At 35.2% G+C, this 26,595-nt stretch overlaps 1 protein-coding gene across 17 annotated transcripts in view; it reads left to right on the top strand.

Annotated features, from left to right (window-relative positions):
* The window catches only part of MEF2C (myocyte enhancer factor 2C), a 151,964-nt gene that overhangs the window by 32,560 nt on the left and 92,809 nt on the right, over positions 1 to 26,595 (top strand). For 10 of the 17 annotated variants that reach the window (XM_078448237.2, XM_060635397.3, XM_060635407.3 and 7 more), the window contains one exon: positions 23,478 to 23,673. In XM_078448237.2, coding sequence (XP_078304363.1) covers positions 23,620 to 23,673 — 54 coding nt within the window. In that variant the 5' untranslated portion in view covers positions 23,478 to 23,619. Of the gene's footprint in view, positions 1 to 20,179; positions 20,349 to 21,297; positions 21,658 to 23,477; positions 23,674 to 26,595 lie in introns of those variants that run through there. The other 7 variants (XM_078448241.2, XM_060635387.3, XM_060635396.3 and 4 more) reach the window with 5 other exon arrangements.

The following is a 26,595-nucleotide window of genomic DNA, read 5'->3' on the forward strand; positions in this document are numbered from 1 at the left end:
AATGAAAAAAAGAAAAGTGGTAATAGAGGAAGTTGGCATGGAGAATTGTAGCTGTATTCAGCTCTTTTTATCTTTTTCTAAATATAGTTATAAAATATTGTTCAAGTCAGCTGATGTAAGCAGTGAAGTGCTTCTTCATGTCTTCTTTCTTTCCCAATTATTTCAATAATGTTTTGATGAATTAAAATATATAAGTGAAACAAGGAAATCAGCGCCAAGTTCTAATATCAAATTGGGAATTGAAATTGCTAATTCCCCAGATATTTTTAATATATTGCTAATCTCAAGACCAGGACTAAATTGGTATTCCAGGACTAAAGTGGTAAATTTTTAATAGAGATGTCTCTTACGAGCAAGTCTTATTATAACATACTAGAATATCATTTATTCTTTGGAGGATGTGATTTATTCTATTTAAATATAAGCCCTGTAAAGGAGATGTGTTAATCTATTTTTACTCTAAGTACATAAATATGTCTGCTACACTGTAGTCAGTAGATGTATTCAGAAGCCAATATGCCTACACTCTCACATTTCTTCTGTAAATGATGAATAATATTGATAAATGAAAATTACAAATCTGCAATAGAGCTTAACTATTGAATACTAAATCATTCTGTTACTAACTCTGTGTTCCAATGACATTTTCTAGATTTAAAAAATGTCATTCCTACATTTAAAAAATATTTTGTGCTTTTACAGCAAAGTAAGCAAATGTGCATTTGAAAGAAAATTCACGATGCAGCCACAAATAATTCCCTGAGAGACTCAAAGTGCCATTTTCAAAAATGGTTCAATTTTCAGAATAGAATATTTAAAACCTCTTTCCTGCCAGACTTTACATTCCACATGTTTGGTACAATTAAAATGGGAGAGTGGTGGAATGGAACTCTTCCATCTATATTTTGGAAAAACATATTCACTCACCTCAATTTGTCAGTGTGCATTAAGAGGTAGGTCATTATGCAGTAGAAAAAGAAGAAGAAGGCAGCTCTAACTCATGTGACTGACATATACTGAACATGGCCATTAATACAACTTGGCAGTGACCTTGGCAGCATTTACAGGTAATCTCTTAGCAGGGATAAACTATTTGAATGATATTTCTACTATGTTAAGCACAAAGAGAGTTCTCTTTGGAACTTTACCACTTAATTTTCTTATATCCTAACAAAAGTATTTTTAATTGGTCCCTTAATGATTTTCTTTTTACCTTTGCACTCTCAAATGACAGTTTACTCCAAGGCATTGTTGCTGTCATTTTTCTGTCATCATGGGGACTGCTATATATTTGGTAGCACTTTCATAAAGAGTTGAAGTCTGTTTTATTTTTTATTATAGGTATAAATCTGTAGTCAAATTTTATTATACCTCTCATAACCCAAGTTCTAAAAAGCAGAAAGTATATGTAGAGAAGATAATAGGTTGAAAACTCAATGTTGAAGAAAATTCTTTATTATATATTTCGTAAAAACTCTCAGCACCACAATTATTATTATTACCATTTAGCATTTATTTAGATTATATAAATAAAACATATGTTTTTACCATAACTTATTAGATTTTGTAGTAGAAGATTCAAGTGCATAATTGCTTATTCCCTACTTCAGATGAGTTTTTCACATAAGAAGGGAACTGTGGTGCATAGAAGATTCAGGTAAATGAATGGAGAAGATCATGACAAATAGTTAAGTTGTTATCTTATTGAAACATTCTACTGCCTATTGTAATCTCATATTTAGTCGTAATTTGTACTGAAATGCCTATAATAAAGAAGTTTCACATAATGGAGGTTGGGCTTACTAAAAAGCCTCTAAGAAGGTCTTAATTTCTTACACTAGCTTCTATGTCATATTTCAATACAGGAAATGGACAATGACTATAAAGGAAGAGCATTTTTTTCCATAATGGGGACCCATTTTTAAAAACTGTTCCTTCCTGAATTGTTTCTGGGGTGGTTTTTGCACTTTAAACCAGTTGTTGATGGCAGCATTTATAGGAGCCATTGACACTGGAGGACATGGCAGTTTCGATTCAGTGTTCATTATTTATGATGTTCATTCTAGTTTAAACTTTTACAAGCAGTCCAAATTAGTTAATTTCTGGAATTGAAGCAAATTCACTGGTTATTAACATTTTGAGTATCACAAGTATATAGAGTATTAGAAAACTGCTTCCAATTAATAGGTCATTTTAGGTGTAGAAGGTGAATTATTTTCATACTTAGAACCTCAAGAATCATTTGATAAGAAGGACACAGAAATTTATGAGGTAAGGCATGTTCAGTAAATTACAGCATACTGCATTTCTCATCAGTTCACCTATAAATTTAATCTTTACCAGTGCCTATGTCCAATTTATTGTCAAGTTGATCTATATAATCAAAATCACTTATTGTGTTTATGTTATTAAATAGATTACACTAGTAAATGCATTACACCAAACAGAAAATTAGAGGTATCTTATCTCTGGCTATAAATTATAAGTATAAATTATTGCTAGTAGCCTATAACACTATTTGAGTTATCCTTGAAATAACTTTAAATAGAAGCATATTAAGGAATATAATTTAAATCAGAGGAAAACTTAGTATTTGGGGTGTATTGTATTCAAACTACAAATAACAATATATCTTAAGCCCAATTTTTTTTAAATTTTTTTTAACGTTTATTTATTTTTGAGACAGAGAGACAGAGCATGAACGGGGGAGGGTCAGAGAGAGAGGGAGACACAGAATCTGAAACAGGCTCCAGGCTCTGAGCAGTCAGCACAGAGCCCAACGCGGGGCTCGAACTCATGGACAGTGAGATCGTGATCTGAGCCGAAGTCGGACGCTTAATCGCCACCCAGGCGCCCCCTTAAGCCCAATTTTTAAGAACAAAGTGGAAAAGCCAAAAGAAACAAAATGAAACACTCTTCTCTAATCTAGTAAGAATCAAATTTTGAGGTTTGTTTTTAGTAAAAGCTCAGATCATTAATGCATTGAATTATATATATTTATTCTCAGGTGATTTATGACTTTAACATATAATTTAAAAATTAGATGGTGAAAATAGTTCCTTAAATTTCATAAGGCTTCCTAACACGTGTGTCAGTATAACAGAGGAATGAGAACCTGGAATCTGGAGTCAGGCTTCCTTGTCTCAAAACCTAGTTTTACTACTTACGTGCAGTAAAAAGTTGGGCAAGTTTCATATATTTTCTCTACCTTGGTTTTTTACCTGAACTGAAATGTAATATGACACATGATTACAAACTTATCCAAGAATAACATCCAATTGAAATAATAGAAATAATATTCCTGGGACATGTTCCTTCAATGTTAACATCCTCGCTAGGATGATTAAAAATTGTTTCACAGAAATAAAATAGCAGGGGCACCTAGGTGGCTCAGTTGGTAAGTGTCCGACTTAGGCTCAGGTCATTATCTCGCAGTTTGTGGGTTTGAGTCCCACGTCGGGCTCTGTGCTGACAGCTCAGAGCCTGGAGCCTGCTTCGGATTCTATGTCTGTCTGTCTCTCTCTCTCTTTCTCTCTCTCTCTCTCTCTCTCTTTTTCTCTTGATGCCCCTCCCCCACTTGTTTTCTCTCTCTCTCTCTCTCTCTCTCTCTTCAAAATAAATAAACATTTTAAAAAAAGAAACAAAATATCAAACATAAATTAAGACTCCTTTACCAAAATTCCAAATTTTATTCTACAAATCTTTTTTTCTCCAAGTTTCCAACCTGAAATAGAATCTCCCAATGTGATAGTTTTCTGGATTAAAGAAAATCACAGATATTAGTTTCAATAGATCATAGATCATAAAATCTGTTATTAGACATAGAAGAAATATGTATATTACCTAGTTAATACAGCTTAGTTGGTAGAAACGGAGTCTTAGAAAAAACTGAATTAAATACAAAAATTGAATTTCACAAATACTAAAATTATTTAAATGTGATCATGTAGCATACATTGCCTACCTAGCAGTTGGTATTGTTTTTGTACAATGTCTCAGTAGAATTCTAAACTTTGATTTTTTTAAAACTTAATTCTAATTCCAAAAATTTGTGGTTCACCATTGAACCACAAATAGAATTTAAATAACACACACACACACACACACACAATATTTTAAGTGATGGAATATGTCTATGTTTCAGTGTTTAAGCTTCAAATACAGTTTTGAGGAAAGGCAAATGGCTAATGGAACAAACAGACCCAAATACGAAATGCTTTTCATGGCATGATTTAAAAAAACCTTAACAAAAACACACAAAAAGCAATAAAGAGACATTTTACAAAGTCCTGAATTCAAAAAAGAAATGAGATAGAGGAAACACTAAGGTAAACCAGGCACCACTGCCCAATATATTAGAATCTTCTAAAATAACCCTGTCTGTTGTATCTCTTAGTCACTTGCAGTGGTGTGCCTCTCTCTGCACCATACCTTTTTCCAGTTTCTAGGGCGGGGTTAGGAGAGGGGTGAAAGTCTCTATGGGTAGATGGCTGAGCATTGTCTTGTGCCTTCTCAGTTCAAACATTACACTGTAGGATGACACCCATTCCTAATTTCAAGCCTCCTAGAAAAGGAAAAGTTGCCTTTCTTCAGAAGCTAGTGACATCCTAATCCAATATATTACCTTTGAAAATATTATTATTATTCAGGTTCTCATAAAGACATGTAAAATTTCCCTAGGAGCTGACATGTTGGCATATATCCAGCTGCATATCAGAGCTGTTTTCTTTTTTTATCTATTTTCTCCTCCTGAGAACTTTTTTCAACATATTTAATGAAAACTAAAATAGTGACAAATAAATCATCACCATATCTCCCACTTCTTTATTTACTATAATTCTGATGCCTGATGCTATATCCATAAATTCTTAGGAAAGGATTTTCCTCACCATGTATCTTCATATTTTCCGTGTGGTTTATTTTTGTAATTGCACTCTATTTCTAATCTGTTATCTTTTATTATACAATAGGGAATCATGGATCACTTGCTTTCATCCTAGTAGAATAGAAATATCTAAATATTACACTCACAGATTACCCAGACATATAGTTAAGAAACAGGAAAGTGACTTGGCTTTCTTGATTTACTAGGATTTTTTTGTCTTTCAATAACACTAAGACAATGTTATTCATTAATTAATGCTGTATCAAACCTAGTGATTGGCCAAAAATTCATAATCTGTTAGGATCTAGTCACAAGCAAGAATTAAAGATCCGAAGAATTCTTCAGTATAAAAAGGTGATTATTAATGGAGCATATTTCAAAGGACTTGGAAATACTTTTAAAGTATTCTTAGGAAATTTTAAATGAGGGATTGCACAAGTGATCAAATACCACTTCATCTTGTATCACAAGCATTAAAGAGGAAAGAAAGTATCTGGTTGGCTGAAGAAAGGCCCATATGAGGAATGGAAATTATAAAAATATTATGAGTAAAGAAGAAATTAAAAACAGTATGGAAGTGAAAGTTCTAAGAAATAGTAAAGGCTTAAAATTTGATAAGGAGAATCACAGAGTATGATATTTACAAATTCATTCAGTTTAACCAATAAGAACAACGATAGCAAAGGATAAAATCAAGGGTAGCCCATTTTTCCACGTGGAGGTGAAAGTAAATATAGATAATACCAGGAATATTGTAAGTTCCACAAAGGCATGAATTTTTATCTGTTTTATTCTTTGGTATATCCCTTAAAATTGTTCCTAAAGCACAGTAAGTACTAAATCACACACACACACACACACACACACACACACACACACACACACAAAACAACAACAAAAAAACCCTATTGAATGAAGGAATGAATGTTTCTTTGCAGCAAAATGAGCTCATGTTTGTGGTCACATACACGTGAAATGTAACATACGTACCTATGACCTCTGGAATCAAGTGATACTAAGGAACAAAGAAAATATCATGGAATGCCTGGACAGGTCTACCTAAAGCTAAGATAATTTTAGTAGCAGGAATTCTTATAATGCAATTGCAGGGCTACAAGATACTAGTCCTAAGAATTTTTCATTATTTTTCTTATTCTGAGAGAAAGAAAGCACAAGTAGGGGAGAGACACAGGGAAAGAGGGGGAGAGAGAGAATCCCAAGCAGGCTCCATGCGCTCAGTGCAAAGCCGGATATGGGGCTCCATCTCACGAATCATGAGATCATGACCTGAGCCAAAATCAAGAGTCAGACTCTCAACTGACCCAGCCAGCCAGGTACCCCCTAAGAATTTCTAATTTTTTATTTATTTATTTATTTAGAAGTTTTAAATAAAGACTATAAGGTAACTATCAGGGATGATATTTTTAAAAGAAAGCAAAGGAAACCACTGTTAGTAACTCTCTTATTTGCAAACTTAAAATAGATTAGGAAAAATCACAGAGATTTGTTGTACATTTTGTATACATTCTCTAACACCCTGGTGTCAGTATGAGCCAACACAGCATCATTAAAAACGGGTCCTATGAGGACTTTTAACCTGCAGTATAGAGTGTGAAGGAGACGAATTAGGTATAATCTCAACTTTCCAAGGCTTTTGATTTTGTTCTGTGTGACATTCTCATTCATAAATTGGAAAAATATCCTAAACCACACATATTTGAATGGTTGCTGAAGGAATAGTGAAATAATTTATTCACTAAATTTAAAAACACTAAGGGCCCATGGGTGCCTCAGTCGATTAAGCATCCGACTCTTGATTTTGGCTCAGGTCATGACCTCAAGGTTCTTGAGATGGAGCCCCTTGTCAGGCTCTGCTCTGACTTTGCAGAGCCTGCTTGGGACTCTCTCTCCCCCTCTGTCTCTGCCCCTCCCCCACAAGTGTGTGTTGTCTCTCTCTCTCTCTCTCAAATAAACATTAAAGAAAAAATTACACATTAACGAGTCCTATGTAAACAGTGTAAAGTCTGACCCTTGGAAGATAGGATCGGAAGTCAGCATGTCCTTGATAAACTGAAGAAGTGGTCAGAAATCATGAAGCTAAGGAGAAACAAATAACCTCTTCACATACAAAATGTGGAAGAGTTGGCTAGAAACAAATCTGGCAAGGGAAAACAATGCACAATTGAAATAAATGCAAAGATAAACGTTGGCTTTACATTTTATGCAGTGTGTGGATAATTAAAAATATATATTTGATAGGAATATACAAGAGCCTGTTTTGAGTACTATGTATATTTTTAGACTACAGAGTTAAAGACAGATATGACTTGAAATGAAGATCTGCAAATATGGTGGGGGGGGGGGGGTAAGGATAACAAAAACAGCTATAATTCAGTATACAGTCTTGAAGTGTATAAAATGAGGCCATGATCATCAAATGTTGTTCTCTGTCCAGAGGGTAGAACAAGAGGAGTGGGCATAAAGTATTCTGTGAGGGATTAGCTATAAGTCAGAATTTCCTGAGTGAGAGTTGTGAAATATCAAAATAGGTTACTGAGGAAGGTTATGTTGCTCCTTTTCCGGAAGGCCTTAAAAATAGGAGAGGTGGAATCTTTGTGAAATAATTTGGGGATGGTATTATCTGAAGGAGGAGAAAATGGTATGACCTTGCATTGCCTCTGCCAGCATTAATATCTGGCATGTCTACTCTTGCCTTGGTTGAATGGAAATATAGATACATATTTCAACCAAAAAAATTGATTATTTTGAACTTCTCTAACATGGCAAAATTTAGATAAATTTTAAAGTGGATCTCCTAAAGATCCAGTTTAAGGAAATTAAAATTTCTACTCCCATCCTGAAATTCTCCATAAGTTTAGAGAAACATTTATTAAGTATTTATCCTACCTTTTTAAAAGGAAATGAATAGAAATTGCTATATTCACTGTTATCCAATTCATAAAATATATAAGAGAAGCATTGTTGTATAATTTTTAATTTCAGAATTCTCAGAAGAGTAGGCAAATAATGATTTGGTATGTTAACTAGTTACTTGATGGTAATGTTCATTTTTCTAGCATCTAAAAGTGATGTCACCTCTACACTTATCAGAACTCTTTTATTACCAGACCCACCTACAAGCATGAGTGACCCTGATATAAAATTTATTCCAAACATCTCTTCACTGTGAAAGGCAATATTTGCCAACAGGCACTTTCTTAACGGATTAGAAATTTCAGAGATTTCCTGTTTACCGTCTTTAAGTGCATGGGCTATAGAAGCGGCCATGTTGAGCTTTCACTTTGCCTAATCAGCAGCTCAGCATCTTAAATTGAATTCAGGCTTGAAATAATGGGTCATTGTCGATTGTGAAGTTTTTGAATGGCTCTGGCCCAGTTTGCTCATCAACCGGTAAAATAATATATATGAATACATAAATGAATATATATGTACCTCTGTACCACAGTGCTCTCCCTATGAAAGTAGGAGAAAAGTCTGATACACTGAAAATATACAAACTATTACTTCCTCATACTCTGTAGGCTGTGACAAAGCCAGGCTGTATGATACATTGTGGAAAAACTGATGTGAACTTCTGTAATACACCAAAGTGTATTATTTTTCTTCAACAATTATAAATATATTGCCAATTATGTCAACTGTTTTTATACAATTAATAGTAAATTTTATTAGGTGTGTGACTTATAAAGCTGATCTACATAAAACTACTTCTAAAATAATGTATTTAAAGAGTGTGAATTGCATAGTTATAGCCAGAAGTCTCAAACACAAAGAATTCTAAAGAAGTAGGTAAATGTATAAAATTCTGAAGTGGGAGCTCCACTGCATAAAGAAGAATATTGTGAGAGGCTATAATTTGAGGAGATGAAGGAGAAGCACAACGGGAAGGAAGAACAAGAGGAGGAACAGAAAGGGGGTTGGGAGTAATGATCAAGGTAAAACCAGAGTTAATTAGATCTGGGTTACAAACTTACCCAAGGTCCTTTGAAGAAGAGCAAGATGACTGTCTCAAACCTAGAGACAAAACAAAAACAAAACAAACTGTAATACTCTTTGTAATTCTCATCTTAATAATCAATGAAGTTGATGCCCCTGACCCATCCTCAGGAAGGCTCCTGTTTTCACATTTTTCCCAGGAGTTCATGGTGAATGTATGCTGATTCATAGACATTCACCTGATTTCCCTTGTGAGCAACCAATTCGTTTGTAGAAAAGAAGGGGGAAACTCAAGGATGCTGATGAGCCAGTAAATCCTGGTACTCTAATAACAAATATCTAACTCAGGTTTCATTCTTTTCCCCTACGTGGCACAGTGAAGTGAGTTCTTTTTGCCATCAAGAATAAGAGAATGTTAGATCAGTTAAAGAACGCTCTTTTAAAAAGTGCTTCTTAGATTACAGGGTGCCTGGGTGGCTCAGTTGGTTAAGCATCCAACCGTTGATTTTGGCTCAGGTCATGATCTCATGGTTCATGGGATTGAGCCCCACATCAGGCTCTGCTGACAGCATGGACCCTGCTTGGGATTCATCCTCAATCTCTCTCTCTCTCTCTCTCTCTCTCTCTCTCTCTCTCTCTCTCTGTCTCCCTCCCTCGCCCTCCCTCTGCCCCTGCCCCACTCATGCTCGCACATGCTCTTTCTCAAAATAAACTTAAAAAAAATACTTCTTAGATTTCACTAAAACCTTCTGAACGTAATTTTCTGCATAGAATTTTAACTTGAAAGCCCTCTCATGCATAGTACCTTGCTGCATGGAGAATTAGCAGAGTATGCAGTTCCACTAGAGTCTGGGACTAGATTTATATACTTTATAACTATATATATTCTAACACTAGCTTTGTGACCTTGGGCAAGTAACTTAACCTCTCTGTCCTGCAGCTTTTTTTCTGTAAATTGGAAGTGATGAAATAGTCTTTCTCATAGGCTGTTGTGAAGATTGGAGTTAATATATGTAAAGCTTTTAGTGTCATAGTATTTTATAATTCATAGCTGTTATTTATTAACTTTCTAAATACGATTCGTGGTCCAAAGTGCATAATGTAACCTTAGTCTTAACTGCTTGAGGCTGAGGTGCACCAACTTTTCAAAGCAAGAAGTGTGGGGAAAAAATAATGTATATATCTAAGGACAATGAGACTCAAAACAGTTGACTGGCAGCTCATGGGTAGCAGAGCCCAACCAAGAGTCTGGTTACAAATACAGCCTTCTTTTCACTCCACTCCAGCACTTCTTGGTGCTTTAGAACTATGTTGCACTAATTGCTAAATATTTTATTAATATTTTTACTTTAAAAGAACAGCAATTTTCTGCACTTGATATCATATTTATACTTCTTTGTAAAGGTGAAGTGTAGTTTTCTTTGTTTTATCAATTATTCAACAATACTATTATGTTTTCCTTGAGCCAGGCACTAAGCAAAGTGTTGGTTTAGGGCATTTCAGCAGTGCAATGTATTCAGTAGTCAGAAAAAGCTTATTCCTTTCTTTAAAGCTAGCATTTCCCAAAACATATTCTGGATACATTTGGAAATACTCCAGATTTTGGCATCTAGCATACTGAAGAATATGAAAAGTCCTGCAGCAAAGAATTTGTTTTCCTAATTTTTTTTTTAATTTCCTGACTTTTTTTTTTTTTTTTTTTTTTTGAGGAATAGCTTGTCATAATCCTTAGGAACCACTAATCTTTGGAATCCACTCTGGGGTTTCTGATGAGAGTCATGAGCTTGCTTCCACCAGTGGGTGCTTTCTTTTAAATCTTTTAGAGAATGGGGATTAAAAAAAACTTCATTTCAGTAAATTTCTGATCTGCAATAGCATGGTCTTTTTTACAGGGGAAGTACTGTAATACTTTCCATGTATTAGTATCTGCCAAGGATGACTTGGGCTATCCTTGAAAATAGCCTGGGACAGAATGTGTAGACAAGCTGAGATAAGGAGCCTGCTGCCAGGCCTTCAGCGTAGGAACCGACTTAGTTTACCCTAGGCCCATGGCGGGTATGCTCTGAAACAAACTTGCTCTGTCCGGGTATATGGAGGAAACATTCTCTTCATCTGAGAACACCTCTATTCCTAGCTCTTTGACAGTTTCACTTTCCATATCCCCTCAGTTCTCAACATGTGGAAGAAGAGATAAAGAAAGGTGATGAAATGAAAAAATGGAGCAGGCAGCGCTACAAAGAGAGAAGAGACTCAGATTTACATGCCTGCTTTGCATGCAATTATGACGGGGTTTTGGAGGGGGAGGCAAGCGTCCTTCGAAGGTCACTTTACAATATAGGCAGGGAGGGAGAGGAGTTTGCAGTGTGAAATACTGGTTAGCGTTGAGAAGAGTCAAACACTATGCTGATTTTTATTAGAATAAATATCTATATCATGATTCACAAAGGAGAGGAAAGAAGACTCTTGATTCCAAGAAGAAAAAAAAAAACCTTTTCCAACTTGCGATTCTTTTTCAGGGCACTAAATCCATTACAAATGAAAATAGATTAGTGTAAATTTAGGCTTCATGGTAAATTATACAACTTACCCTATTTTAAAATTGGTAAAGTATGTCCACCAAATATGAAATAAAAAGAAATTAGTACAATAAAGGATCAAATTTATACTACTCCCCGAGAAAGTGGCCGGGTAGGGAGAATTGAAAGTGTATACCTGTCATTTCTTAAAGTTTTGTTGCATAGAAAATTTTGACCCTCTCCTTACTTAAAATACCAGTTTTTCATTAGACATTTCTGTTTAACAAATTTTAAGATTAAAATGTGTCTGTTGCTTTTTACTCCAAATTTTATTTATTAAAACTTGTAATCCTTAAATTTTTTATTTTTTCTTCTTAAAATGCTTTAATTTAAAAAATACTCGATGATTCAATTTGTCTATTCATTCCAAGTTGGAAATTAATCTGTTTGGCTGGAGGCTACATAGCTTACTCTCATTAGATGGGTATGTCCAAAGATATGTGAACATTTCCCATTCGGTGAGACACTGGGATTTTCAAATATCACTGAGATCTTAATCAAAACTGTTCTGATTGCTTGGGAGTTGGGTCCTGTGAGAGAGGAAATAAATCAACCTACCCTAGTGACTCAGGTACATCAGTAATGTTGTAAGATTGTTTATTTCTAGAAGAAAAGAGGCATGATTTTAAAAATATAATTCTGTATTTCACACTTGCAGAAGTTTTTCATTGTATTTGTCAGATAGCTCATGGTGCTGTGCATATTTAACACCGTGAAAAGAACTTCTTTGCCCAAGAACTAGTTCAGTCAGTGGACACTGATTTAATGAAACACCCACATTTCAAGGGAAGAAGCCCCTTTGGATTCATTTCATATCAGTTTAGAAACCGTTTGCATTATACTATATTGTCAGTGCTTCAAAGTATTTATAATTTTTATGAAATTATACAATGTTGAAGTGAAGGAAACAAGTTGACACAATGAATTTATGAAATTGAGTTGCATCTAACTGAATTTTTACAAATGAATGTGGTGCTGTTTTTTATTTGAGCCTCACAGCCTTATCATAGAATATATATATAATTATTCCTATTCTGTAGATGAGGACACTGAGGTTTGGGAAACTATGGATTAGCCGAGTTTGTAGCAATAGTGACAGGCAGAGTATTCATGGAGTGTTCAGGCTGGAGTAGGCATCCTCCAAATACTGCCTGCCTCCATCTGTATTTTAGATCTGTCCTCAGATGTCATCTGCTCAAATATCATCTTCCCTGAGAGCACTGTCCAGCTCTGCTCTTTCCTGTTTAGTCACCCCCTCGCCTGTCCTAGTGTGGTATTTTCTTTCCAGCACTTCTCTATCTAAAATCATCATACTGGTGTACTTGTTGATTGCCTCTCTCTTTCAAACTTTAAAGTGTAAGTTTCATCAACACCAGGACCTTGTTTGTTCTGTTCACAGTGGTGTCCCTAGGACCTAGCATCCTGCTTGACATATTTATGTCTCTGTAACTAAAGATCAAACTTTTTCATTGATATCTGTAATATCAAGCATCATGATTTTGGTTCACGGTCTCCGATGGTATCAATTTAGCCAAGATTTGATTTGCTCGCTTGGTCCACGCTAAAGTTTCGTTTAAATCTCCGAGGAGAGTACCCCCCATACATTGAGTTACGTGTAGCTTATCTGCTCCGAAGCTGTGGCAGGTGGCCTGCACTACGTCATGTTAGAGGATCTGTACTACACACATGCACCATAGTCTCATTTCTCACATTGACGCGTTGTCTTTCCTGACCATCAACCCTGACAAAAGTTCTCAAGTGTCGAAACCTAGAGTCACACAGCCCCAGTGTGTTCTACAGCGAGCAGGACTGTCATGTCGAGTCCTCTTGTCCTGGAGTTCTGCACAGATAAAGGGAGGATATAGTTTTGAGAGGAATGCTATAACTACAAAGTGCATCCTGAAGGCTATTTAGCTCACAATGAAGGTCTGTGTTTTAAAATAGCACTATAACAAAGTAACTACAGAGTTTTGGCAAGGGCTTCAACTATTTATAGAACTAAGTAAGGCATAGTAAATAATAACCACAGTACCCAGTTCTCCCTTGCCATAACCCCAAACTTATGAGAAGCACTGTAATTATATTTTTCTCCTTTAAAAAAAATCATAGTAGCCATTATCAGTTTAACCATACGGAAGCTCAGGCTGAGATTTCTTTTTTAAATGCATAGTTTTGATTTTCAACAGCTGCACTGGGTCTTTAATCATATATTATCTTTATGAAGCCTTTTTCTAACATATGTTAATTGGCTGTTTTCTGTGACAAATTATGAGCTCTTACTTTGATGAGGTTCAATTGCAATCATGTTGAAGTCGAGTACGTAGAGTTTCCACCCCTGCTGGCTCCTCAAACCACTACAAACATCCGCACGTCACTGCAGTGCTGAGTAATGGCAGGATTTGGGCTGGCTGATTTCACTACAGATTTTTTTTTTCCACAGGATATTTTCGGCTTCTTTGTACTAAATCTGTTGCAGGGTTTGCCCTTTTTAGCAGAAGCGTGCTCTAAAATTAACATCAAACCTTATTGGAGATTACTATAATACAGTGAGAAATATTTCATAATACAACACCCGAGCATCTTGTTTTGCTTTGCCAAAATTTTGGTATATTTATTATACATTTTTTAAAGGTCAATCAGCTGTTAGGCTGTTAGTATTTTCTAAATCATCAGCATTTTGTAGTAAATATTTTGAATTTTCCTCTTCTGAGGAGAACTTTTATTGAGTAGACGATTATCTATTTAGCTATCATAAAGAAAACACGCATAACTATTTTTCTAGGTGTTTCCAAATGTCAATATGTTAAAGATTCTATTATATTTTCCTTTTTCTTTGTAGTTACATCTGTTGGTCAAGGAATAAAAAGAATTGCAGTGCTCCATCAAGGTTAATGTCCAATAAGATGCATAGCATCCATTTCAGTTTTCTATCCTAATGTCAGTTTTTAATGTATGATTAGGATGAACAGATATGTTCTAATCCATCTGCTCTGAGAACTGTGACAGATAGCCTGCATCAGATACCAACAGATGATCAGTGATAGCTATAATTAGAATAGATGTAAAAATACAGCACATTTGTTTTTATTCTCAGAAAAGTAGTCAGGATAATTGATTAAGGCCTTCAGAAACTGTGTCAAACACCAGTCATACTGAGATTAATCTAACTGTTTCTGCCCTGACGTCGAAGGTAAAGGACTCTGAAAAGTGCGGTGCTCCAAAGCCAGAGCTAGGGGTCAAATTTCCATACAGGTATGAGAGTTTAGAACAAGATGAGCCAGATGTGAATAGGAGCTACTCCTCCTCACGAGGCTGTTTTTAATCAGCCATGTCCCTGGAGTAGCACACAATCAATGAGCTCTAAATCCTGAGGCTACCTGCATTCATAGGAAGGCCTGCGAACATCATTACAGAACTTACAATTGAGCATATGTGAAAAAAATTAGAGCAGAAATTAAGGGTAAGAAAGGTTAACTTCAGAAGTCTTACTTTGGAACTACTCTTTTAGCAGCTCTTAAAGAGACAATTTAAATGCTTTTTTTTAAAAAAAAAAAAAAAAGGATGTTAAGCTCTACCAAATGCAGATACTACTCTATTAAAAGATCATTGTAAATAAGCCAGATAGAAAGTTGTTGTTGATTTATGTTAGCCACAAGTGTTTGAATTATGTGTATTATTTGAGAAGGTACATGTATCAATTTCAGCATGGGTAAGTAAATTTAAAGTGTTGTGTTTTTTTTGTTTTGTTTTATTTTCATTAATAGCACTACAGCTAGAGAGAATGGCTTTAGGAGCCCTGTGTGATACTTCAGTGTGACTGCAAAGTCAATTGATGCACTGTATCTTAAGCTAATGTACACAAGGAAATTTAGTTCCACTCGATAAGACACATACTTAATTGGCTTTAAGAAAATAAACCAAGGTAAAGAATGATGTGCGAATGGAGCAGAGAACTTGGCACTTGACTGTATGGAAGCCCGTGAGCCATGTGGCTTAATTGGGGCCAGTTGGGATCATTTAATGATTGCTGTCAGAAGATCAGATTTAATTCTCCTTATAAGAAGACCACAGTGGGATAGAGTTAAACAAATTGTCATCAGAGGTTTCAGATGAACAAAGCCTTAATTAGGTTGATTAGGATGCTGTAAAAGAGATGAGCAGAATAGAAAAATTGATGAATCACTGGTTTCCATGTTGAGCCACATAGAACAGCAATATCAAATATCTATATTTTGAGAGACATTATTATGGCATTTTGGCTATTATGTATATTAGATGAAAGGCTTTTATGTAAACTTTATAAATTCCTGAAGTTCGACCAAAGACAAAAAGTAAATGACATTCAGTGTAAATAGTGGGTGATTTATCAAGCTTATTCTCCTTAATGTATAACAAAAACATTGGCAGGAGGACAGTAGTTATTTCTTTCTATTTCAAGGTCATCTTCAAATATTAACTAAATTAGGAAAATAAAAACAGAAGCAAATTATTTTTAGGACATAATTTTCAATTGTTTAACGTAATATTTGAATACAGAATAATTACTTAGACTGCCTTTTAACCAGTTATATCACTTTCTTACTAATATTGTGATTATTTATTGTGATTATTTGGTGATATTGTGATTATTTGATTATTTGGTGTGATTACTTCGTAATATTGTGATTTCTTAGTAATATTGTGATTATTTAAGACTACTCAGGTGTCTTAAAATGTACTCCTACTGTTTTATCTTCACATTATCAAAGACTGAAATGGAGCTTTTCCATTTGCTGCAGGTTTGCACAAAAATGTTCTCCCCACACACACCCAGACACACACACCAATGTATCAGTAAGGCTGAACATGGTGTCTGGTACATATAGGCTTTTGAGAAAGAAATTTATAGAGTTTTTCCACTTTAGTGATGAAATAAGATATATAAAAGATTAAGAAAATAATGAACATAAAATGTTTTTCTGAAAGGATTATGAGATGCCCAGGAACTCAGATTTTGTTATAGTAACACGAAAACGTATAACAACATCTCCCTCTTCAATCCTAGCTTGCTTTGAAGGCTGGCAATTTTGTTTCACCGATACTGGTGTTGTGTGGTGCTTTACTTGCTTTGTTCAGTAAGAGCGACACAAAATCCAGCTGCGTGTTCTTACTGAGAGGTTACAGCTGGGGAACAGAACGCAATCTGTGATGCCAAATAGTAGCTGTTGCTTTGTGATGACGCAATGCAGGGGTTACCTTTGTGGTAAGCCCTGGCACATCACTAAGTGGCTTTTGAAAGAAAAGGTGGTGGCTGTACTGTTGGGAAAAATTAGGAAAACAAAGACATGATAGAACCCTGAATTAATTACTTAATATGATGTGGAAAGGCAAAAAAAAAAACTGTGATGTGGTTCAACAGCATGAGGCTCTTGACATATTTAGACCATTTGGAGTTTATTTTGGAACGGGGAATGAAGAAGGCTGTTTAAGCTGCAGTGTGAAAAAAATGTTCAAGACAGAATATACCATGGAAAACCATGACGGGGAAGGTATGCTTCCCTCGTGTTTATTAAATTGTTTATAATGCAACACGGTTGTTTGAAGGTATGCGTGTCTCCTAAATTCTAGAACTGTGTAAATAAAATGATTTATGTCAGTGATAACGGCAGGTTAGGCCCACTTATTAAATTAATTGCAGAGGTTTTCAAAACGAGTTCCTTTTTAGCCTTATTATATTTCTGACATACATTTCATCTCCTTTTGTCCTTGGGGAAAGATATTAAAGTAGGACTAGAAGCATTAATGTAGAGTTTTCAGCAGCCATGGTCATTGGGAAAATTGATATATTTCCCTAGTTATTTCTGCTTTTGCAGCCTGAAGCTCTTCCATGACTGATACTTAAGAGAAACTTCTTAATTTTTATAACACTGTAAATTTTTTTCTTCATATAATGATTATTGTTAAGGAATAAATGAAGCATTACCTGTTAGAACTTGCTCATCATTAGCTCTGGAAAGTGAAGTCTTCACGGTGTACGTAAGGACTATGATTCGCTTGGTAGCCTCGTTGTATAACACGACTTTTGTTTTATGCCTCAAAACTGAAGCAGTCTTCCAAGTAGTAGGTCATGTCTGCAGTGCTGCTGTGTACCCACTTTGCATACAGTACCACACCTAGTGCTCGTAGCCATCCTGCACGTCAAGAAGTTTGTTCCCAGCTTGTTGTAGGCAAGAGCAAACAACAAGCTCAAGTTCAGACCTGAGCCTCCTGACTCCAAAATTCTTTCCACTTCGACTTCGGGTTGTGAGTTACTCTTATTCCATATATGAGATGCTATATAAATATGACAGAGGATTAAATGAGGTTGTCAACTTGCTTCTGTATAAGCAGAAATATGAAAATATTCTCAGGAATAGTCATTAAAACTAGGAACTGAAGAAAATACATACCTGAGAGGTGAAAATCTTAAATTTGTTAATCAACTGAGTTACCAGCTCCTCTGATGTGCCTGGCAGTGGGGTAGATAATGTGATTACGAAAGTGATACAAAACAGAGTTGGCCCACAGATGTTGAAGAAGACAGGCAATTTCAGTTGTGACAAGTGCTACAGAGAAAGGCATGGTGCTGTGAGTCTTAACGGGGGATTTGTTGTGATCATGAAAGGATGGAGTGCTTCCTGAGGAGGTGAAATTAGACCTAAGACAGAAAGGAGAGGAAGAAGTTAAGGGGGCACAGAGGGGAAGGTGGAGCATTCCAGGCAGGGGGGATTGCATATTCAAAGGCCCTGTGGTAGGAAGGAGTGTGGCATGTATGAGGAACTGACAGATGACATTATTATTTGTATGTGACACTATGTTACTGAGACTTGGTGACAATTCCAAATTCCATTATATTGCCACTAAATTGAAATAAATTGAGAAGATAACTTTGTATTTGGCATGATGGTATCTATCCAGAGGTAAATAATAGTGGTTTTTTAAGTACCCTTAGGAAGGTAAGTTTTGACTATGTGTCTTTAAAATGAAATCAGCTAGCATTCATAGCTAGGGTAATACAACATCATAAATTTACTTCAAGAGACGTGGAATGAGTTTCAGGACCAAGGAAGTATTCCCCAACTCTTAGGATATAACATAGTTGAGTAACAATAAGAATAATAATAATTGTTATGTCTTTCGAAGTTCAAAATACCTCTTAAGCAGAAAAAAAAAGTAAAAGTTCTACTTGTTCATTTTAACCAAAATATAGTTACATGCCTCATATGTCTTTCAAATATGTCATAAAGGAGAAAGTTAAATGTATCTCTGTACCATAATAAGCAAAGTTTTCCACTTCAAATAATAATGAATCATTTACTTATTTGAATTACTAATGTCAGGCTTGCAGCAACTGGGCTTAAGATCATTTTCGTCTCCTACTAAGCATCCGGTTTGTGTTTATATGACAGTATCATTTTTTGTTGGACATACTGTGCTTGGTTTTCAGCCTTTAGTTTTTATAAAACTCTGTATGAAGATGCTAGTGTTAGTGAAAATATAAGACAGCGAAGAAGTTATTTGCTAATATGAGTAAAAGAAAACCAGAATTCTTTCTTTGCAGATTGACATCACATATTTTAATGTTTGATCATTTTTCATAGGTTGTTTTTATTTAAGTGACTGCATTGTGCTTATTGTAGCAAAATACATGCTTTGCAAAGATAAGTTTAGCAGAAGAGAATTAATTTCTTCCCACATCTTTTAATGTGGCATGGCAGTCTCACTCTATGATCAAAACACATAACTGAAGGTTGTGTTTAATTTCTAAATCAAAGTGTTGTGGGAAGATGATTGAAATCTGAAGATGACTCAGATCCACTTGATTTGTGGTTTTCTTCCTACAGAAACCTTATGGTAGACTGCCATTTCCATGTTAGAAGGAACCTAATAGCGATGAGATTAAAATAAATAGTTTCGTTATATACTGAAAGTTTATGTTAGTTTCTTTGGTTCTTACTCTGAATTTTTTGGACAACTTTGAGAACTGCAATAACACAGTCATCTATTCCCCCCACTCACTATATCTTTTTTTAAACTATGGTTGCAAAGAAGTAATGTGTTTTACTAACAAACATTGATTTTTTTTTTTTTGTTTTTTGGACAGCTTTTGTGATTCTATTTTTTACCAAAAATATAATTTATCCAATTGGCTCTTTGTCTGTATAGAATTCTTCATTTGCCTCGAAGGGTAAATTAAGATTATACGGCTGCGTTAGCTGTGTCAGATGACTTCTGCGAGACATAGTAAATGGTAATTGTGATGTATCTCCTCCTTGACCAAAGTGAATTCGTTTTCTTGTTCTTATTCCTTAAAGCAATCATACAAAAGACGAAACTAGACCTGAAATGGATTTTTCTTAGGTGCTTTAAAAATAGAAATACAAAATTGTGTCTCCATGTCTGCGTTTCTGTCATTGTCCCTTATCTGAACCTCTCAAAGGCCTCTCTGTGTGTGGCATGCAGCAAGGCACACTCAGACAGTTCTGCTCAGAGAAGGAAGTGAAGAGTTTTGGTTCCCATTTTACACTTCTGGAACAGTTTAGGGAAGGAAGCACCTTTACACCTTTTATTGTTCGTGGTTGCTGACATCATATCCTTCCCCGACCAGTCTGTGCGTGTTTCCTGCCATTCTGTCAAGATTCTTCTGTGTGAAGGGGAGGGATTTTGTGGGAGGGAGGGAGAGAGGGAGGAAGAGCGCAAAAAAGAGTGAGGCTGGGAAGGGGGGAGGCGGTGTGTGTCACTCAAGGGAACTTGTTTGTAAATGAGAGAGCTGGGGTGGGAGAAGGATCTTTAGCATCTGTCCACAAGATATTCTTCTCTACTTGGGTCTCAAAACCACTCTGCCTTCATCTGTCTGCTTATGCCAAACTCAAAGTGAACAGAAGCCTGCCATAATGAAGTTCCCCTTTTTAGTAAGCAGCTTGATTTTATTTTTCTTATATTTAGGTTGACGAAAAGAAAAAAAAATGCAGAAGACTGTAACTCCATAGAGTGTAACTGTGGTAGAGCGTTTCTTTTTCTTCTTCTTTTTTTAATTACTGATTGTTTCTCTGTGGCTCTGTCATTTTCCAAGAATGCTTCTTTCATGTGGAGAGAAGTTAGCAGCAGGGCTGCTGGAATTATTTTAAGCTTATGGTTGATTGTATGTAATGAAAGTTCTCAGCATAACTTGAAATTCTGCTACACGGAGTTTAGCGATTCTCTTCTTCTTCGTATACATACAAAACAGTTTTAAAAGCTACTAAAGTTACATAATATCTTTCTCAGCCACTCTAGGCCTCCTACAAATTAATACTCAAAACCGACTTTGCAAAATAATTTTTGCATAAAAATCAGCTTAGAAAAATAGTTATGCTAAGAAAACAACTCCTGAGCTATTGTTGACCTTCCTAACTCTGAATTTTTACTGGCAGCCCTGAAACGTGGTGATCCATAATCAAATGTTCTAAGCCACATCTCGTGACATATTTTACTTCATGAAAACGTCGCATCATCACTGCGTAGTAGTCTGCATGTGTACATAATAATATCAGATTTCGTATTTTAAAAATGTTCAGCAGGCAAGACTTCAAGAAATATTCATTTTTATGGAAAGCAGGAAAATACCTTAATTTTTACTGAAATTTAAGCTTGTTTGTCTTTACCTTGCGTATTTCAAAAGGGAAAACATATCCAGTGGTGTTCTGACCATTTTATATACATGTTTGATATATGCATATAAATTTTCTCAGGCAAAATATTTCCCATCCTTTTTCACTAATTAAAATCCCTGCCCTGCTCTTTTTCAAAAGTGTCTCTCGTTTCAAAGTTGGGAAGTATGGGGTGATGATATGTAGGAACTCTTCTAAGTTTGGCTCTGGAGGAGCGCTCCCTCTGCCTTTCTGAAGAGACTTTTCTCCTGGGATGTTTCTCTGCTTGTTTGGTTATTTGTATTTTGAAACCAGGATCTGTAGAAGTTCTCGTCTTCCCCGCCTTGTCACCACACTCTAATCTGTTCACCCTGACCTTCCACCTTAAAGTGAATAAGCGCTTAGGCAGGCATAGTCCTGTAAGCCGATAGTGCCACCGGCCTCAGCTAAACGAAAAGAAAGGAAATTGTCCCATATGCATTTGCTGTGGATTCATGGGTTGGCTTTTCTGTGATAGAGGAAGCCTGTTTGTCTCTTTGGGGTCTTGCACATGCAAGGGAAATATCAATCTAACGTGCCGCTGGCTTCTAAGGTAAGACTATAGGAAACACAGGAAAGTTGCCCAGTTGAGTGATATTTAAGACTGTTTCTAAAAATAGATAGATGGACAGTGTTTGGCAACAGCAAATATATAATGCAATTGTGCTTCATGAATGTTTTCTATTGTAATGTGATTTTAATGTCTTATAGCTAATTTTTTCATGTGTATTTGTCAAATGTGTGTTGTTTATATAACTCTTTAAAACTTTTGAACTACTTCCAACATTTCAAATTACCACTGGAGTTTTTGATAAGCACTGTGTGGACATGATGTTACTCAACATATATAGTATTCTCAGAGGCACAACTGAGCCACAGTTTCGTAGAAAGGCATTGGGCAAAGGAGAATGGATGGTCTTAGTATTTAAGCAGCGCTTAATCCACCAGAACTAATTATATCATAATAGCTTCTGCAATTAGATAACCACAGAAAATTTTAATTTAAAGAAATTTACTCAAGGTGATAAAGAATTTAGAAATTAAATTAAAGAAATCAAAAGACAGCTGATGATCAGACCAAGTGTATAACAGCTTTCCTGTTCCGATAACTTTGAATTGGAGCCAAATAATCTATTAAATAGCCAGGACATTGGCTTAGCATTACATAATACATGTGGGAATTTTTCAGGTCCCTTGTCAGACACCAACTAAAACAGGGAAATTCTGAGCCATGTGTAAAGTAGTTGCATTCTCTGACATAAGACTGGATAGGATAATTGGAGCTGTTGCTTGCAAATGAAGAATCCATTGTGGAATGCTTTCTGGTTAACTTCCACATTTCACGGCAATTTATTTTCATTACTTTCAAATATTTTCAGATATAATTTAAAACAAAGTAAAATACACACTTTTAATACTCGGGTTCTCTGGGTTTATTTTATATTATGGATGATCCTTTCTTTAATTTTAATTCATGACCTAAAGATATCTAGTATATATAGAGTATCAGGCTTCTGTAATTTTGTATCTTACTCCCCAAAGACATATGATATGTCTTTTTAAAATATTTAAATTTTGAGAACTGATGGCTTATTATAAAAAGTGTAGTTATTAAAAAAAGTATCCTTATAAATGGAGTAATACTCTAATTTTTTCCCACCATTTCTTTTCTGTGAATGATTATCTTTTTTGATTCTTGTGTTCAATATATAGCTTAAGGGCTTTCAAGAGGAAAAGGAGATCTCAGTGCTGATAGCTGCTTATTATGTAAGATTAAATATCCCATATTATTTTTACAGTGTTCTCATAGCAGTGACTTTTTAAAAATAAGATTAAAGGATTTAGATTTAAATTAGTTGACATTTACATATATCAAATAGCACTTTCATAATAGTCCATCCTATTTGCATAACGAGGGACGTTATCACCTCTGCTGTCAAAACACAAGATTGTTTTCCCTTCAGAAATGAATTAGCTGCCCTACTTAGCATACACAGGTACATAGAGGTTCATTAACTCTCTGATTCAGGTAATTTTTCATAATAGAAGGGTGAGAATAGTCACCTAATTTCATTAAAAAATATTAAGAAACTCGTTGCAAAAGATACATTTCAAGTGTTGGGCTTTAAAGTACAGTTTTTGTCATTTAAATGACTTGTTATATTACTTATGAGATTATTTTAACTGTAAAAACAAACTGGTCCTATTTGATATGCTCCTGCATGGGATATACCATGTGCTTTGAGTACATATTTTCATTCATTTGATTGGCTTACTTCCATATAGTTTTCTTTTTTAAAAAATTAGAATACGATAGTTCTTATGAAACTGGCTTTCAGTTAAAGTGGCATTTAATTTTTCTTTTTTGTCCAGCAGGAACGAATGCAGGAATTTGGGAACTGAGCAGTGCAAGTGCTGAAGAAGGAGATTTGTTTGGAGGAAGCAGGAAAGAGAAAGAAAAGGAAGGAAAAAATACATAATTTCAGGGACGAGAGAGAGAAGAAAAACGGGGACTATGGGGAGAAAAAAGATTCAGATTACGAGGATTATGGATGAACGTAACAGACAGGTGAGTGGGTAGACTTTTTCTTGTATCATTATTTACATGGACTATTTATTACATTTCCCCCAGGTATATTAAAGGTACCCTGAAAACATTCCAAACTTGTGAGCATACATTAAGAGAAGTCTTAGTGAATTAAATGTGGCCAGTTTAAATGCTAATATTCTATCATATGTCAAGGGGGAAGAATCACCTTATCTGTTAGACAAATAGCTTACATGTTCATGATTATTCACTTTTTATTTCACAATAAATTTTGAACGGGAGCTATCCCTGTATAACATGAATAGCTTAATAATTAAGAGTTAATAAGCATAACATTGCTGCACTGCATGCATCATCAAACAAAGATTCCTATATTCATGGGAACGAGGACTTTTGTGGTCATGCACTTAAAGTTTTAGGATATAGGCTTATAAAAATGGCTTTATTTGTATTCACACTAAAAGAGACTTTGAAATGTCTCCAAAATATTTAGCATTGTGCTGACAACAACAACAAACACCCTCATGAAATATTAGTAACTTAAAACACTTAGGCAAAAACTATTCATTAATTCATACCATTTTCTTTAAACCACGAATTTTGTAAACAAAGAGGCAGATGATGTTACCATTTTTTTCTGCGAGTCCAATGATAATACTGTATGATACCATCAATTTGTTCTAAAGATTTTATATCTCTAAATGTTCTATTCGACAAAGACTTGTATATCATGAATATTTGTGATTTGACTATTTTCCTTCACACTTGGGGAGAGTGCATTTGGTTAGGTGATACAAGGATAGTTGGGTGGTTTGTATGCATTCTAATGTTAATTAACAAATTGTAGTACTGCCAGATCCCAACCATTACAAATGGATAATGGAACTTGCAAAACTGGCATTCATTCCTTGACCATGGGAGAGAGGAATGTTTTGCCTGTTGCTCATTTATTCTGGGGAAAGTTAAGAGGATGGCCTTTGGAGATGCCCTCACCAGACTAATTTCCTCCAAATAAAGACACTCTGGTCTGTCTCCCCTTCTGTCTTCTTGGAACTGCAAGTGAGACTAGAACTGATTTCTGGTTTAAGTCTTTTTCTATGTTTTTTTCTCCAGTTTTATTGAGACATAATTGACATACATCACTCTATAATTTTAAGGCATCCAGTGTGTTGGGTTGATTTACATGTATTGTGAAATGATTACCACAATCAGTTCAGCTAACATCCATCATCTCGTATAGATATAATAAAAGGAAAAGAATAAGGAAAAAAAGGACTTACTCTTAGCAACCTTTCTGTGTATCACACAGCAGTGGTAGCTGTAGTCATCGTGTTGTATGTTACAACCCTAGTACTTATTTATCTTGTAACTGGAAGTTTGTACCTTTTGACCACCTTCCTCCATTTCTTCTTCCCCCAACCCTCCACCTCTGGTAATCACAAGTCTGATCTCTTTGGGTGAGTTTGTTTGTTTTTTAGATTCTACATATAAATGAGATCACACAGTCTTTGTCTTTCTCTTTCTGACTTATTTCACTTAGCATAATGCCCTCAAGATCCCTTCATGGTGTTGCAAATAGTAGGATTTCCTCTTTTTTATGGCTGAATAACGTTCCATTGTGTGTATATGTGTGTGTAACAACTTATTTATTCATTCATCCATTGATGGACACTTAAGTTGTTATATGTGTAAATGATAATGAATAGAAGTTGTTATTTATGCCATCAAAGCCAGTATGTCATTAAGAGATAAACTTTAGATTTTCAAGTTTATACTCCCTTAAATTATTATATTTAAGGTACATACGCATGACTTGAACTATTTTTGGCTGAAAATTGAGTTAAAGGATAAATAAAGATTTTTGATGGATTTCTTCATTGTTTTCCTACACATTGTTTATTGCTATCGGTCAAACCAAAAAGTAATAATTCTGTCAATATAAACCACAGTATTTTTTTGTTGGCTTACAGCTTGAAATTGAAATTGAGACTGAAATATTGAACACCATGTACCATTGACTGTTTAGATCCAGTTATTTGTACTAGAATCTATTTTGAGTGCTGTCAAAAATTATAGGAATTAGCACCTAAGTTCATTGATAATACCAGGTAATGTTTAGGTTCATGAAATTCATAGTATCTTCCTTTTGCCTACAAAGAAAGGAGAAAATTTCTGCAGGTTGAATTCATGAGCTTTCATTATGCTTTATAAAGGAACATAAAACTCACACAGGATGGAAGAATTTTAACACATACTTTTGAGCTAATAATCGAACATCTTAATTTATATATGCTGCGTCTATAGTTACTGTTACTCTCATCCATGTTAGAAGTCATGATAATTGTAGGAGAAGAAAAATTGTTTAAATTCACTTCAATTTAGATGACTTTTTTAATCCTGAAGATGAATTCCTTGGTTTTATTCTACAGAATTTCAGATCTGTGTAGTCTTCTCCAACCTTTAGGTATGGCAGGTCCTTCACTCATACTCTTGAATCGGCAGAAGTGAAAACTGCCATGTTTTAATGTATATTTCAGTGATTATTTTAGTGGCTATTGACAATCTCAGACATCCATCCTACTTATAAATGTTTGTTATGTGCACCACTCACCTACTACGAGAGTGGACATGAAAGCTTACAAGATATAGGTCACTTCTAATAATCACCACCACTAGCAAATCTGCGGGAGCCAATCATCCCAAGTGCGGAGGCTCCCCCAGCCTGGGCTTCCTTTAAACTTTGTGTTCACATGTGGAAAAGAAAAATGTTAACTGCTTTGCCCTTTTTGAAGCTTACCCCACTGCAGACTCCATAATAGAACCTCACACAATGGCTCACTGTCATCTTTTCTTAAAAGTAGTAAAAGCCCACTCTGCCATTGCAGGTGTTTATTTGGCTATACAGAGAACAGGGTGTGTTTTTACAGAATAAGAAGTAGAGAC

This window comes from Panthera onca, chromosome A1, assembly GCF_046562875.1.
Source record: "Panthera onca isolate mPanOnc1 chromosome A1, mPanOnc1 haplotype 2, whole genome shotgun sequence".
In the NCBI taxonomy this organism is placed as follows: domain Eukaryota; kingdom Metazoa; phylum Chordata; class Mammalia; order Carnivora; family Felidae; genus Panthera; species Panthera onca.